This window comes from Sorex fumeus, unplaced genomic scaffold, assembly GCF_029834395.1.
Source record: "Sorex fumeus unplaced genomic scaffold, SorFum_2.1 ptg000131l, whole genome shotgun sequence".
Lineage (NCBI taxonomy): Eukaryota > Metazoa > Chordata > Mammalia > Eulipotyphla > Soricidae > Sorex > Sorex fumeus.
Window position 1 is genome coordinate 13,424,090 of NW_026606188.1, and position 16,689 is coordinate 13,440,778.

The following is a 16,689-nucleotide window of genomic DNA, read 5'->3' on the forward strand; positions in this document are numbered from 1 at the left end:
ATATGAAAAATTGTTCATTATCTCTGACATGAGGATATGCAGATGAAAATGACAGTAAGATATCACCTCATGCACTGTTGGTGAGACCACAGCGTGGCTCAGTCTCTCTGGAAAATGGTTTGGAGACTCCTCAGAATATTACAAATACAACTTACATATGACTCTGCTATTCTACTCCTGGGAATTTATAACAAAACATTAATTTGCACACCTATGTTTATCATAGCACTATCTATAAGAGCCCAGTTCTGGAAACAGCCCAAGTGCCCACCAGTAGGTGAGTAGATAAAGACGTTGTGGTATACGTACACAATGGAACAGTATTCCACAATGAGAAATGATGAAATTTTGGAAGTTTGCTGCAGCTTGTATGGAATTAGAAGGCATCATGAAGAATGTGAATCAGAAAGTAAAAGATAAATACTGAATGATCTCGCTCCTATGTGGAGCATAAAGAAAGAAAAGAATTAGACAATTCCCGATGGAGACAAACCTTGAAATATAATCAATGAAACTGGGAACTGGGTGTGGGGGAAGTAACTGTGGTTTAATGGTGGAGGGACTGGTGTCATGCTCTGCAGCCACAAAATAACAAATTTAATACTATTGTAACTATGATATCTAATTTAAAAACTCAGGAAAAGGATAGCTACCATTTGAATGCTCTCTGTTGGAGGTTTTGAGATCTGAATAGCAAACCTTTCTCTTCATAGGTGTTAAACAAACTAAGAAATAAGACAAAAGATGGCAAATAATGCCCTTTGTATCAATAAAGGCTAAGATAGGAGAATGGTTTATTTGTATAAGCAAATGTCTTTTTCTAAGGCTATCTCTGGCATGTGGGAAATAATCATTTTGTTAGGTCTTTTTATAGCACAGCGGGTAGGGTGTTTGCCTTACAAGCGGCCGATCCGAGTTCGATTCCTCCGCCCCTCTCTGAGAGCCCGGCAAGCTACCGAGAGTATTCGATATGCCAGACACAGTAACAACAAAGTCTCCAATGGAGACGTTACTGGGCCCGCTCGAGCAAATCGACGATCAACGGGAGGGCCTTTACCTTTACCTTACCTTACCTTTTATATATTTTAAAATTCAAGGTCCACATGAAATGCTTTATTTTACACAAGAAACAGAAATAGCAAATGAGGGAGATATACTTAAATGCTCTCAGGTTTAGTTATGTCTGTTTTTTTCCCCCCTGATTGTCCATCTCTTTCTGTCCAGGCATAGGAACTGTAGAGTCCTGCAATTTGTTGCCCCATTTACCTGGCGAGCTCCAAAAGCAGAATTATAAATCATGATGGCAGGGCCTTCCTGAACTTGTATGAATTGAAATAACACAGATCCTCCTGTCTCTGCAGCCCACTAGTTCCAGCTATGCTGGTCACACTAGACTCCTGTATGAGATCACCTGTAGTCTTGCCTGGAGGGGCAGTGTTCAAGGACCCAAACAGGCTGTCCCTGTGCTTCATTCATGGCCACTGCAGATGGAAGTCTCTTCCAGGGTGTGCAGGAAAACGCAGAAAATCATTCCTGTTCCAGCTATGCTCAATGCACGGTTCTGAACTTTTTTTTTTAAATTTTATTGAATCACCGTGAGATAGTTACAAGCTTTCATGTTTGGGTTACAATCACACAATGATCAAACACCCATCCCTCCACCAGTGCACATTCTCCACCAATATCCCTAGTATACCCCCCTTTCCCACCCTTCTGCCTCCATGGCAGACATGATTCCCCATAATCTCTCTCTACTTTTGGGCATTATGGTTTGCAATACAGACCCTGAGAGGCTATCATGTTTGGTCCCTTATCTACTTTCTGCACGCATCTCCCATCCTGACTGATTCCTCCAGCCATCTTTTTCCTAGTGATCCCTTCTCTATTCCAGCTGCTTTCTCCCCTTTGCTCATGAGGCAGGCTTCCAGCTATGGAGCAATCTATCTGTCCTGTGTATCTACTATCCTTAGGTGTCAGCCTCATGTTATGTTGTTTTATACTCCACAAATGAGTGCAGTCCTTCTATGTCTGTCCCTCTCTTTAGAGCTCAAGCAAGGCAGCCCGTCTTCCAGCTGATTTGCGGAAGTCTTCCACAGTGCAGCTGCGCTCCTGCAATGCCATCGCATCTCCTCCTCAGGGAATTGGCAACTACTGAGGGTGGGTTTGGGGGAGGGACAGCACTTTTGTTTGCATTAAGATCTGATCTCTGGGGTCAAGAGACAGCACAGCAGTCAGGATGCCTGCTAGGTGTGTGTGGAACCCGCCAGGGCAGCCCTGGAGGGTCCCTGAAGCTCTGGAGTCTGGCACCACAAGCCTAGCCCCCCAGCTCTCTTGGGTCCCGCAATGAACACTGGTATTTCCTGAAGAGGCCCCTGCCCCCTGAGCACTGCTTAGGAGACCCCACTCTTCCAAACCTGACCCCTCAACCAGCAGGAGTTAAGACCAACCAAAACAGTGCATGGAAAACTAGTTTCCAAAGCTCCTTGTGTCTGGAACACATTCAACAGGGATCTGAATTCGCCCTCTCTGCACCTCTTCTGTTCCTCAGAGCCACTCTTGCTCCACTCACTCCATCACAGGGCTGCCTGCAACTGATATCCCTCCTTGTTTGGAGACATGGGGAGAGTTTTTCTTTCCTGCAGAGACTTCCTTTTTTGCCCAAGTGAAAGAGCCAGCCAGATCTGCTTAGCTCCAGCAGCCGGTCACTGGTAGACTTGGTCTTGAGTGCCGCCCTGGGTCTGCCTAGGTGTGGCCTGCCCTGTCCCGTCCCTGTAGCACTCGGAGACAATGCATATGGTTTCTTGTTTCTCCTGTCTTCTAATAAGAGGCACTGCTGGCTTTGTTCCTCTTTTCAAAGATGTTTGTTTAGAAAAGCCTGCTTCCCCAGTCCCTGGTGAGAGCAGATTTTGCAGGCCCAACAGGTGTCCTGCTCTGGGATACAGGTGTGGCCGCCTGCCAGGAGCCCCTTGCAAAGAGTGCAGTTTCCTAAGCTCAGATACTCTCATCTGCAGCATAGGGTCATCACGTGTCATGCATAGTCATGCACAGACTCTGCATCAACCTGCAGCAACCAGGAACCAAGCGAATGGAGGCAACTGGCAAAGTCCCACAGCTTGGAGTGATGTGAGGAATAAAACCTGAGAGATATGTAAGTTGCAAATTAGATTAACTCTCCCCCACTCCTGCCCAAACCTTTAACAATGAGCAAATAGTTGTAGTTAACCTATAATTTAGATTTGGTAGCAAAAACAGAAGCAGAGTGGTTGGCTTATCAAGGTCATGTTACTTTAAATATAATTTTTGAGAGAAAAATATTCCAGAATTTAATAAAAATGAGCATGGCTTTGGTTACTTATTGAACTGTAGGGGAGAAAAATGTACAATGTATGGGGTGAGTTGGGAAAGGAAGTAGAATAGTTTCACTAACAATAAGGCATTTCCATTGACAGTGTAAATTTTTTTGCCAGCCAAACAACAGTTTCTTTTAGGAAAGATAAAACACAGGGAAAGTACATACATGGTTTCTAGTTGCTTCGATTCCTGATTAATGGAATTAGAGTCACATAGGGATATTCTGAAAGAGATATTTCATTCAGTTCTCTAAATTATCAATAATTTGGAAAAAGTTATTAGTTATTGATGCATGCATTCAAAGGCATGCTTTTATCAATATTGAATTGCGCAAGACTAAGAGAAAGAATCAATGTATATGTGTGTTCATATATACTTACAAATGTGTAAAGAACATGACTAGTTTAATAAGGGTGGAGTTAGTTCTTCAATTCAGTTAAGAAGAAGCTGTTTGATTGTTACCTGCCATGCCTGGGAATTCAGACATGAGAGAATGATGCAGGAGAACCGCCATCTGACAGTAAAGGTTAGTCACTTCAGGTTGGCAATAATGCAAGGACTGTGGTTCTGAGCAGCATTTTAAGGAGGTGGTGGCAGAGCCCCCACCAGAGTTGGCCGGTGCAGAATGAGAAAAGTGGCCCTATACAAAAGGCAGGAGCTGTTTCACATGTGTGCTACTGGGAGACATGATTGGGCCTATGAAATGCCGCCCATGGAGGGATTCTGAACGACTCCAGTTCCTTAAGCAGTGGCCAGGTGAATATCCTGTAATAAATGGACTTTTATGTTTAGGATGCAGATGCTATAGAAGGGATTTGCCAAAATTGCTAGCTCTAACACTGTTGATTCACTGACATATAAACTGTTATTCTATTAACAGAAAGAGAACCAGAAACTTTCTAAAGCTTCTAAACAAAATGAATAGTTTTCTTTTAATGTGAAATCTACTCTGGGTATTCAATGTACCCTTCAAAGCTGGGTGAGAGGCCAGAGGCCTTTGGCATTGTACAAAGTTCTCCTGAAGCAGGTAGCTGACTGTGCTTCATAGCTGCCCAGGAGGGAGTCCTGAGGGTCTTCATGGCTATGCCCTCTCTCTTGGCTGAACCCACAGGGATGCTACTATCCCTTAGGCAGGTGAAGGCAGGGGCTACTCCTGTAGGGCCTTTTCCAGAGGAAGGTTCATCAGCCACTTCTGTAAATCCTGGCTTTAGAAGGAGGGCCTTCCTAGATCAAAGCTCGGGAGAGGTAAAATCATGTGCTCACAAGTCATCTATAGATTTTCTTAAAAGCTGTTCCTTGCCATAACCCTATTGCTGTGGGTTTATGACAGAAGTGATATGACTGCACATTAAATGTTAGAAAAGACCACTGAGTATATCCTGTTTATTTGTTAATGATTTACATGGAAAATGATGACTTGGTGTTGTAGAACAAAAAACTAATCATTACATTTAGACCTGGGCTTTTGAAAAACTTGCATTCCATTTTAACAATTCATATACATTTTACAGCTTATATATAAAAAATCAGATCACAATCTTAAGAATTAGTTTGCTTAGAGATAAACAATTAAGAAACACAAAAGAAAACCACATGGATCTACCTTTAAATATCAGCATTCATATTATGAGAAAAAGAAAATATAAAAAAAATTAGAATAAGTCGTTTAACAGAGAAATGAGAAAAACAATTTTATTAACATTCATACTTATTTCTCATATAGTGTTAACTTTCTCAAAAGGATCCAAGTTATAATCAAACAATATTTTGGTATTTAAACTTACTAGCCTTATCATCTATCATTTTGTTACAATAAAAATGCTAAAACCTGAATCTTTTTTTTTTTTAAACTAAAAGGTTTAAGTCAATTCTTGTTCAACTTTGCTCCTTCATAGCAGCTGTTTGGAGACAAAGGGGCACCAAGGATGAAGGTGGGTGGTGGGTGGATGAGAGAGCACAGCCGCTCTCTGCAGTTCAGCTCTCAGTTAGGGGCCAAGCTCCTCAACAACAGGAAGACAAGAGCTAAATCTCAACAGGCGAAGAGTTATTTTCTTTGGGACAGCTGCTATCTAGGAGAAGAAAATCAAGGTCCCTTAATACTGCCTAAATATAATATGTGGCTTTTATTAGAGAGAAATCTGGCGTAATGTGAGCTTAACCAGTAAGTGCCACAATGGATAAATATTATTTAAAACAAACAAAAAAAATCACACTAGCCACAAAGTTTTGAAAATAAACCAAAAAAATTACACTAACCACAAATTTCCACAATATACACATGAGAAGTAATTTTAATCTGATTTGAATCCTTGACACTAACAAATCATTAGTGAAATATGGTATGGAAAGATCAGAGTAGAAAACAAGCAAAGATCAGTTTTTACAACAGTGACTATATACATCAGCAGGGCAGCATGCTAGCTAATGCAGTATTAAGGCCTGAATGTCAGCATTTCCAAAGCCATAGAAGCCCCAAAGAACCTCTAAATTACAAATTCACCACATTACATGCATGCAATGTTCAATTCTTTTTACCCATTAAAGGCTACACAGTATTTTTTTTTGCTGTAAATACCAGACACATTTACAATATATGCAAAAATTAGAATGCAAGTGTTGTATTAAGCCAACAGCAAAAATTCATTTATGAACAGATAAAATTGATGAAATATAGAGAAATTACACAAACAAAATTTTTCTTTGGGGAAGCCATGTATTCTTTTTATATATTCAGACTAAATAAATAATTAATGTACTACTTGGGTAGATGTGAACTCATCAAGTGCTTTGCTGTTTTACTTGCTCATGTGTATTCTAACGCTCATCATTCTCGGGTGCTGATCTCAAGTCATATATGGAAGTTAAATATTATTTCCAGATTTGCACATATTTGCCTACTATCAGTGCGATCACACAGAAGGAAAGCTATGCAATAGCAATTTGGGGTCTTATAATCACAAGATGACCCAAAGGATCACATTTCAATAAAAAAAGAATAAGGAAAGTTGTTTCCCTTATTGTAGACATTTGTGAAAAGAACTCGTACAGAAGGCAAATCTGAGGTCAGAATCTCCTTATCTCTTTTAGAGAAAGGAAAATAAGAAAGGGATTATACACATACTCGTTCCATTCACACTAGGCAATCATCCTATCTACTCCCTTCTTCACCCGTGGTGTAATCAGCTTAACTTGAACTACCTATTTTTTTTATTTCAGTTCCAGGTAAACGATATTACCAAAACACATTATGGTACAACAAAGCAACAAATACTAAGAATTTAATAGGAACACTCCTTACTCCAAAATACTTTTAAAAGAATGAATTATAATCTAGGTATAGCTTAGGTAGGTTTTAAAAATGGTATTAATGGCCATTAACAGTCTTATCAGTTTCATTTTTTATACAAGTTAGTACAATTAATATTCTAGCTTTCTGAAGTATTCATAATTTCCTTCAGAATATAACAGAGTACGTGTTAAAGCATTTATGCATGTCCTCACACTTCCCAAAATATATCAGGACCAAAATTATCTCAGACAGTATAAATCACCCAATATTTATTAAACTAATATGCCTCAAGTGTTCTGGACCTTCAAGTATAACTTTATCCTACAGTCGCCTAAATCACTTCACAGCGCACTGAGCACCAAACACAGTCCTTACGCATTACTAGGTTCACCTCTAGCTCCAGCCATAGCAATGATGCTGTATGTTTTATTAATATAACTTTAAGTACATCCACCACTTGAAGAAAATAACTTACTTTACTATCTACAATTTTAGACCTTAAAATTTTGCAATGCTCTAGTGAGAATTTTAGCCTTTGACTTTGTAAAAATTCCTAATTTTAAACAAAGATGGGAAAGTAGACACTTTCCAAAAAAACCACTCAGTGTTAGTTACCAAGAGGTTTTAATGTGGCAAAAGTAAAGGAATCAATGCAGAAAAACATGTTTTAGAAATCTTTTTATTTCCAATGAAACCAAATTTTACCACTGCTGTGATCACAGTCTTCACATTTGATGCAAATAGGAGAACTTAATCATAATCACTTAGTGGCAATGCTCAGACAAAAACAATATTATATGCCACATAGATGATTATTTCTTCTGGAAGAATTCACAGATAAGCATGACTTTACAGTTAAAATGTGAACACAGTCAACTAAGGATTCAACATTCAGCTGGAAAATGTTTAGCACTTCCTGCAACCTAAGCTTAGTTTAGAAGGCAATTCCCTTTCTAAACCACTGCACAGACTACACAGAGCATTCCAATATATTTCTATATAATCATCTGCATGTCGGTCGGTCGGATCTGCTGATGCACTGCGTCGGGACTCCCTCGGTGTTGCTTTAGGAGGTGGACGGTGGGGCGTCGCGCTCAGGCTCTGCTGGCGAAGCTGCAGGGGCTTCCACGACGACGGGCGGGAAGTGGCGGCGGCACACGGGGCACGTTCCTGACTGCAGGGAGCCAAAAGCAACAGTTCAGAGCAAACAGGAGACCTTACCTGCCACGAAAGGCCTAGTCACTACAAAGCTGTCCCCTCTCAAACAGCCAAGTGTCAGTCCGACAGGGAGGTGGGCACTACCGCCACACACCGACCACACCGGCTGGAGCCGCCTGAACCCCGCTCATCTCGGCCAGGCTGGGTGCGAAAATATGCAGGAATCGCTCAGCACTGGCCAACACAAAGCAGGTGTCAGATACTGCAACCTTTCTAAATCTGAGGATATCTTGGGATTTTAAAGAAATGGGATATTAAGGGCAAAAGAGTGTAATTTTAGGTGAACCTTCCTAAATCAAGTAATCTTACAGCCGGGAAAGGGGACGATAATACTGGGTGCAGCGAATCAGAGGTACTGTACAGAGGCGTGATGCTGAAGGCAGGCGGAATGAGAGAAGCATTAGATTCCCACAGGAACAGCAAGTGTTTCTACTTAGGCTGCAAAAAAGATTTTTAAGTAGTCTGAACAAGGATCATCTGTGAGGAGAAAGGGAACAAAAGCTCCCCCTGCCCTCACTCCCCCCAAAAAGGGACAAAAGTGAAAGAAAAGGGAAGAAGGAGAAAAGGGAGGGGAAAGGCTGCAGAGAAGAACCATATGACTAAGTGGAACAGCCGGGCAGTGATTTGTGAATTTCTATCCTTTAGGCAAACTGTTCACAGGAGCCTGGGCAGTGTGCTGGTCACTGCAAGGCAGCTGTGTGAGTGATGCCTAGTGCTGCCCGCAGGCACCATGCACAGACCCTGGCAATGTAGGGTCTCTCTGCAGCCCTAGGTGTGACCCCCACAGCACACACAGAAGCACGTATGTGAATCCCCATCATTGTAAAGGACAACGGAGAGAAGGGCTGGAACGGAGGAAAGGAGTCCACATTATGGGAGTAAAGGTTCTTCTTAAGCAAAAAAAAAAAAAAAAAAAAAAAAATATCTAGAAGTTTTTGAACAAATTTTAATGATAGCATATAGAGAAGCAGACTAAGAGATTCCTGGTGGTTCACTAAATATTGCTTATTTACATTTTCAGAGACAATGTTCACATTAGCAGAGTACCTGCATATTCTACCATCCTCTGCAGAGTGCCAAAGGCTTCTTTGCTTGAGATGCTTTTGAAATTCCATTTCAGAGATATGAGTGTCTTAACCATAAAATGTTTCGATATTGACTCATTTCCCAAAATTTAATTTCCTAGGACATGCCAAGTGTCATTATGAGCCCATATAATTCTTCAGGAATGTTAGTGAAGGAAAACATTCTCTTGTAATTAACTGTAAACATTAAAAGAGAACTACCTTGAACACTAGTGTTAGAAGTAGTATAAACACGCAGCTAAATTAAATAACTGAAAAAGCCACTATGCTGCTACCTTACAGGAGAAACCTAGAATCTACTCGGAAGCTGAAGTCACTCTGGTGCTCACCTTCTGGAGCCAAATGGAGACGCAGGGTTTGTGGAAGAAGTGGTGACAGGGCAGCTCCGTGGCTATGTCGTCCTTGATGTATTCACTGCAGCAGATCGGGCAGCACTGCTCCTGGCCAATCGCTGCAACGATGAGCAAGGTTACTGCCACCCATGTCCCACCAAGACCAAGCTGGATACCAGCCAGACCCAGAGCTATCTCCAAAAGGCAAAAGGCACCAAACACTGACTCCTGAAATGGCAAGACGTTTCTATCTGAATTGAACTACTGAACACTGCTTCTGTAGGAAAGCTGATTAAAAAATATCTTTCTCAGCCAACCACTTAGAAAACAGAAAGTATTCTTTCACTACGTGAAAGTTTGTCAGGATGTGGTTTAGAGCTATTTAATAAAACTTTCCTTTCATATTTTTTCTTCCAGATGACCTGGCAGTGGGTGACCTGACACTAGAGATGGATAGGGCCTTTACCGGTGTGATCCTCAAGAACCAGGGTCTCGGGAAGCCCATCGATGCTCTCCTTGCTGGCTGGCGGGTTGGCTACCTCCACGTCCACTGCGAGAGACTCCAGGTGTGCCAGGGCGGTCTGCAAAGAAGGCACAGTTCTTTATTAGCAAACAGCAACAATGGTTCACCAATTATGTGTGTGTTTTAGGATTGCAAAGTGTCACACCCCTCTAACCCTGTCCAAGGCCCTGTCAGTCCCTGACCCCTGGCCTGGGTAACCAACTCCTATTGTCAGAATCAGGCTTTGCTCTCAGTGGGTCTGCCTCCTCCCGTGTTTGTTTCTTCACACACTAAGTATGAGTGAGATCACACGGTCGTCTTTTCTCATGGATGTGACAGCAAAAAAGCAAACTTCATCTTTTTCTATAGCTGAATAATATATTGCTTTCCATGGATAACAAAACTTGATGCATCTCTCATTGGGCACTCGACCATTTCCACCCCTTGGATAAGGGAATCTCTCCACCTTTGCTGACACACGTGTACCAGCAGGGCATTCTGCTAAAGAAACTCAGACAAACTCAACAATACTGAACACATTTGGCTCTTTGTGCAGACACTGTGGAAAGAAAAGAAGGGCAGTAGGGGTAAAGTAACTGTCTCTCTGCCATTCATGACTGCAAACCAGGTCTGGGCCTTTTAAGTACTTCCCCCTTGTCTGGAATGCTGGGAAGATTCCACGTGAAGGAAGGACTCTGCCTCCTGGGTGCTGTGTCTGCAGGGTTGAGAGCAATGGGCGAGGGTGCCCTACTGAGGGCTCCCTCTGCAGCATGGAGCACTCCAGCAGGACACTCCTGCAGCGAGTGGGCGAGGCGGACTGGCTCCATCAGTCCCTGGGCCCTGAAAGGGATGACTCCATAGCAGAGTACTTCTATCACCAGCTGGGAGAGCTTCTCATCACTGGAGGGATGATCTTTGCTGAGTTCCAACAGGCAGCTCTCAAGTAGGATGAGCCAGCCCAGGGCGAACACCTCTGCAAGTCGCCTGTGCCCGCCAAATGGGGCATTGGCCTGGGCACAGGAATGGGAATGCTTTAACTCAGAGTATCAAACATGTCTTTACAGCTGAAATTCCTTTATTCTTCTGTAGTCACTTTATTTTCTACTGGCCCAAACAATTACTGGCATAGATTCCTGTCTTTATTACTCTAAGCCAGTGTTATAGTTATTCTTCATATTAAAATCCTCTATTCAAAGGACCATTTTCCTCTAGAGATTGAGCCCAGACTGACGAGAAAACTGGTTTTAGAAATGGTTCCTAAAAAAAGCAAAAATGGTATTTGATGAGTAATTTGGTTGGGTGTTTTGACTTGAATTTAGCGCTGAGGCACTTGCTAATAGGAAAGGGACCCTTCACCTCTGGTCTATAGTGGCACAATGAACCAAACTATCACTATGTATGGCTGCAGGGAAGTGCCAATTTAAGGCATGTCATAGGAGCCCAAGGGAGCTGCACTTAACCTTTCAGAAGCAACGTTAAAACTGGAATAAGAGATGGATTTTTCTGAGTGCCCAAGTGAGTTTAGAAAGCAAAGATGACAAACTCAGCCAAAAAACTCCTAGAGTAAAACACAGAATGTGAACCAAGAACTTTTCAAATAACCCTATAAAGAACCCTTCTGAAATTAAGACATAGAGGGTAACTATAAATTGTTAAAAATAAAGAGAGATCAATTCTGGGTCAGAGAGATGGTAAAACTGGTAGGATGCTTGCCTTGCACGTGGCCAACTGAGGTCAGAACCCATATGGCCCTCAAGCCCTGTCACGAGTAAGCCTGGGGCACTGCCATGTGTGACCCCAAATCAAAGAGAGAGATTCTTAGTCTTGTCAATTTCTCAAATTATAAAAGACAAAATTTTGAATTCACAATGGGGACATCAGGATGGACTCAGATCTGACTCTTTTGAATATCCAAGTCTCCTATTATTAGGGGTAGTAGCTTATCCTCCACAGACCAGACTTTTTTCTACTTGAAGTTCTATGATAATGTCATTTGAAGTATATATCTAAGCATGTTACCAGAAAACAACAATTGTCAATAAGGCAGAATGATCCAGAACACAGACTCTTTGAGGTATGCTTGGCTCGCTCCAACCAGGCAAGCATCTTCACCAGCTGACAGAAGGAGTTATAGGAGGAAATCCTATGTACTGATACAGTTCTGTGCTTGTATGACCAATTACAGAAACAAGACTAATAGTTTTGCACATTATCTAATGCGTGTTACATATGTGTTTATTTATGCCTGCATGGCATTTTCTTTTTCCTCCTTCCCATTTTAATTTAATAAAGCAGTCAATTTTACTGTAATTTAATTATTAAAGACAGCACTCAAGTGACGGACTGAACTTATAATTTGTAATTATAAAGCCAGCACAGAATATAACCCCTTTCGGAACTGTTTATTCATCTGTTCATGCTGGGGAAAGGAAGAGAGTCTTTGGTCTGCGGAATAGCTGTATTTTGTTAGGCAGACATACTGTCATTGGGTGACGGTTCACAGGTATGCAGGAAAGAGCTCTATGGGTGCCAGATAGCGAAAGGGCCGCCTGCTCCATCATCAACGCAGGGCTCATCCCACAGTCACTATTTCTATCAGCTTTGTGAAAGTGGATCTGGGCCACTTCATATTTCTCCTCCTGATCATGGTCACGCTGTTTGTGTACTGAGGCCCCGGCGGAGGCTCTGCAGGGGGAGGATCTGCTGCACCTCCTGCCTGTGGGACCCGGTGGGGCACAGCCTCGGCAGTTCTGCAGCATCTCACTGACTCTCCTCACAGAGCAGTGTCTGCTGAACAGCAGTGCTGAGACCAACAGTCTCCATGGGAGATCACACACACACATGACCCAGTGTGGCATGTGGGCACGTGGGCCTGTCCATGGTGCTCTACCATAGACCTACCAACCTCAACTGTACTTACTTACCTCGGGAAATTTTGAGATAAAAATGATACTCTAATGTTCCTGAAAGTCTTAACCTTTTAAAATACGTGGTACTGTGATTACAGTTGTTCATAGTTGAGTTTCAAGCACCCAATTTCCAACATCAGACTCACCACCATGTTCTCTCCACCAAGGAACCCAGATGGACTCTCCTGGCCCCGTGCCCCTCTCTCCCTCGACATGCACATTGTTAAGTGTGGTGGTGGTACTTCAGACCTCATGCTTTCAGATTTGCTGGTTCTATGGTTCAGATATAACGTTATTCCACACCTTTACACCGCCAAATGTGTCCATTACCTTCCGTCAGCTTCTTGTTTTCCCCACTTCAGCTTCTTTCCTTCATGTCCTCAGCTCTATGATCCAGGGACAGGGCCATCTCAGGATTTCCCCCCTTCTACACCTCATATTCCCTTGTCCTGTTATTCTATAGACCACAGGGAAGTGAGATCATCTGGTACTTTTCTTTTTCTGACTTTATTCAACATGATTATCCTCCAGTTGCATCCAAATTGTAGCAAACTGCATGACTTCATCCTTCCTGGCAACTGTATAGTATTCTACTGTGTATGTGCACTCCTCTGCTGTTGGATACCTCAGTTGATTCTGTACTCTAGCCACAGTGATAAGTGCTACAATGAATAATGGTGCGCATGTCCTATGCAATGTTTTTGTGTTCTGGGAGTAAAGGGCTAAGAAGTACAATTGCTGGGTCATATGATCACTTTTCAGAGAACTCTCCATACTGTTTTTCACTAGATTGAACTAGACATCATTCCTTAATAGCAGTGGACGAGAATTCCCTTTTTTCCCACATTACCTCCAACACAGATAACATTTTTGTTTGCTCATCTTTTGGACATCCAACATCCAAATTAGTTTCTCTGAAACAATTTAGAAACTGTGGCTTCTCTGTGTGGGGGGAGGTCGGTGCTTGTGGGGAGTTTGGGTCTCACCTGCTATACTCTGGGCTGACTCCTGGCTCTGCACTCAGGGGTCAATCCTGGCAATGCTCAGAGGCCACATAGGTTACCAGGGATCGAACATGGGTAGGCCATATGCAAGGTAAGCTCTTATTCTCTGTATTATCCCTCCAGCCTCTAGAAACTATGGTTTAAAGAAGACATCTACTAGTGTGGTGAAAAATTTCAAACATGAAAATGGACTTCCCACCTTAGGCGAAGACAATTATGAGCAAGTTTTTCTGTTTCAGTTATATTAAGATAAAAAAGGCAAATCAAACCTAAGCACTGAATGTTCCAAATATATGGACGTATACTTGTGATGTGGCAAAATAAGCTTCCTAATGGCATGATGCATCAGGAAAACATTTAAAAGTCATGGGAACAAAATAAGAGAAATAATTTGTCTATACACAGAGATCTTCAATTTCATGTCATAAATATACTTGCATTTCAGGTTCATATATTCATAATTCAGTGGGAGGGAAATGTATTTTCTAGATTTAAGCAGACCATTTTCCATTCTGCAATAAAAACTGGAAAGCAGTGCAATCCAGGCAAACTGGCCACAGTGATGATTCAAAAAAGCTGCCACTGAACGTATAGAAAACTTTACCTTTAAAACATAAAGACCAAATAAACCTTAAACCTTGAATTTTTATCATTCTGCACTCTGAGCATCAGAAATACCTCCATAGCCTGGGCCAAGCGTTCTTCCAGGGCCATGTATGTCAGGAACTGAGGATCCACATAGGAAATTGCTTCAGCAACTCCCAGTCCATCCGCAAAGCCATCAAAGAGGCTGGAAAAGATACACACAGTTGGTAAGTTTCGCAGACAGAGACAAGTCTATTTCCATACTGATGCCAGTAAATAGATTCTGAGCAGAAAGCCTTAAGGTATTTTCATTTAAATTTTGTGGGATAATTCCTGGATAACAAATCTTGGCTGAGACTTCCCAGGCGATCTTGGGAGAACTTGGGTGATCTTGGGGAGTCAAAGTTCCTGACTGATCAAAGTCCTGGCAGCCGCACTCACACCCCAGCAGCCACCACCATGCCTCAGATCAGAATTCCAAGTGAAGAATTTTCGATTTTCTGGAGCACGTGGCCACGAATGCAGCCATGTGACACGTCCAAACTATAATGCTGACAGCCCAGTAGAAGCATACCAGATTGAATGGGAATGCAATGTACAGCCAACCAATTAAACTAACAAAACGTTAACACAGAAGTCTCAGCTTGAAACAACAGCTTAGAAACTCTCAGAGAAGGACTTAATGTCCCTGTGGTGAGATAAAACAATTCTCACAAATTTGGTCATTCTGTTAGCCATTTAGTGGTACCAAGCAATACAGAGGACCTCTCGTGGACCTCTTTGGGGACAGGCTTGAAGGGTGGCTGGGAAAATGGAGACAATGGTGGAGGGAAGGTGACAGTGGTGGTGGGCTTGGGGTTAGAATACTGAATGCCTGAAACAAATAATCACCAACAACTTTGTAATGCAGTGTTTAAAGTGGGAAAACATTTTTAATTAAAATTTGTTGGAGAAGAAAATCTAACAGGAGAGTTAACTGTGAAGCATCAAGAGTAAACACAACTCTGCCCCTTTTCCAGTAGGCTACACACTATTGCCCAGTTTGCAGAAAAATGATGTCTGGATGTTTCCAGCTCCAACTCAGGGTAACTGGCAGCTGTGACCAAGACAGCAGGATTTCCCCCTCTGATCTTCCCTTCTGGTTTTTCCTTCGACTTGTTTTCAGTTTCCCACTAAAATTTAGGGAGGCCTTTTAACATGGTCAATGAATCATCGCGTTTAATTCTATCTTGACAAAAATAATATCTCTTTTCTTGCCTTGTATTATGACTTTGGGCTTTACAATTATTTTATGTTTTTTTCTATTTCCCTCCCTCACTCTTTTCCTCATTACTTTTTAATTTTTTTCCCCCATTTGTTTTTATTACAATACTGTGATATACAAAGTCAGTCAGAATTGAGTTTCAGGCTTATGTTTCAACACCAGTCCTATCAGCAATTTCAGATTCCCCCCAGTGTCTCCAGGTTCCCCTCCTGGTGGAATTTGGATCCGATACCTTCAGTGATGCTGGCTCTCCAGTTCAGTTAAATGCATACACCTCACCTCCAAATCACACTCAGAGGGTCCTCACCCCTACCCGTCACCTCACATCCTCCCAGTCTTAGGCCCAGTCTTAGGTTCTTTCCTTTCCTATCCTCCTTAGATTGAAAATCAAGGGTAAATGTAACTTTGCATTCCCCTGTACTGGAATTCTATTAAGTCTCATCGCCTTGTTTGGCTCTTCTTCCTCTGATTAACTTCTCTTAACAGTTTCATCCAAATTGCAGTGAACTTCTTGATTTCACTGTCCCTTGTGGATGCATGGATTCCACTGTGTACATACGCTACAACTTCAATACCCGCTCATCTGCTGCTGGACACCCACGCTGATTCCATATCCTAGCAGTGCAGCAATGACATGCTATGCCCTTTTGAATGAATGTTTTTGTGTCCTGGAGGTGATACCAAGTATGCCACAGGTACACTTGTGATACCAAGTAAGTGGAATTGCTGGGTGATATGACAGCTCTATTCTTCTTTGGCGAAATCTCTCAAACTGGTTTCTATCGGGGTTGAACCAGGCAACATTCCCACCAAGTTCCTTTACACCACATCCCTGCCAACTCAGTTTCCAGTTTTTTGTTTTTCTAGGTAAAAGGCAAGGTAAGGGCCCTCCCGTTGATCGTCGATTTGCTCGAGCAGGCCCAGTAACGTCTCCATTGGAGACTTTGTTGTTACTGTGTCTGGCATATCGAATACTCTCGGTAGCTTGCCGGGCTCTCCGAGTTGTTTTTCTAATATGTGTTATTCTCACTGGTATGAAATCTCAGTGTTTTCCTGATTTGGATTTCCTTGATGATACGTGATGATGAGCACTTTACCATGTGCCCAGTGGCCATCTGCCTGTCTTCAGAGAAGTGGTTATTTCGTAGTT

The 16,689-nt window shown here is 42.2% G+C and overlaps 1 protein-coding gene across 2 annotated transcripts in view; it reads right to left on the reverse strand.

Annotated features, from left to right (window-relative positions):
* Positions 1-7,301: 7,301 nt before the first annotated feature.
* Positions 7,302-16,689, reverse strand: part of PJA2 (praja ring finger ubiquitin ligase 2) — an 81,679-nt gene continuing 72,291 nt past the window's right edge. For both annotated transcript variants that reach the window (XM_056139018.1, XM_056139017.1), the window contains 4 exons: positions 14,369-14,480; positions 9,742-9,856; positions 9,273-9,394; positions 7,302-7,814 (listed from right to left, as the gene is read on the reverse strand). In XM_056139018.1, the coding sequence (XP_055994993.1) occupies positions 7,707-7,814; positions 9,273-9,394; positions 9,742-9,856; positions 14,369-14,480 (457 nt within the window). In that variant the 3' untranslated portion in view covers positions 7,302-7,706. The remainder of the gene's footprint in view (positions 7,815-9,272; positions 9,395-9,741; positions 9,857-14,368; positions 14,481-16,689) is intronic.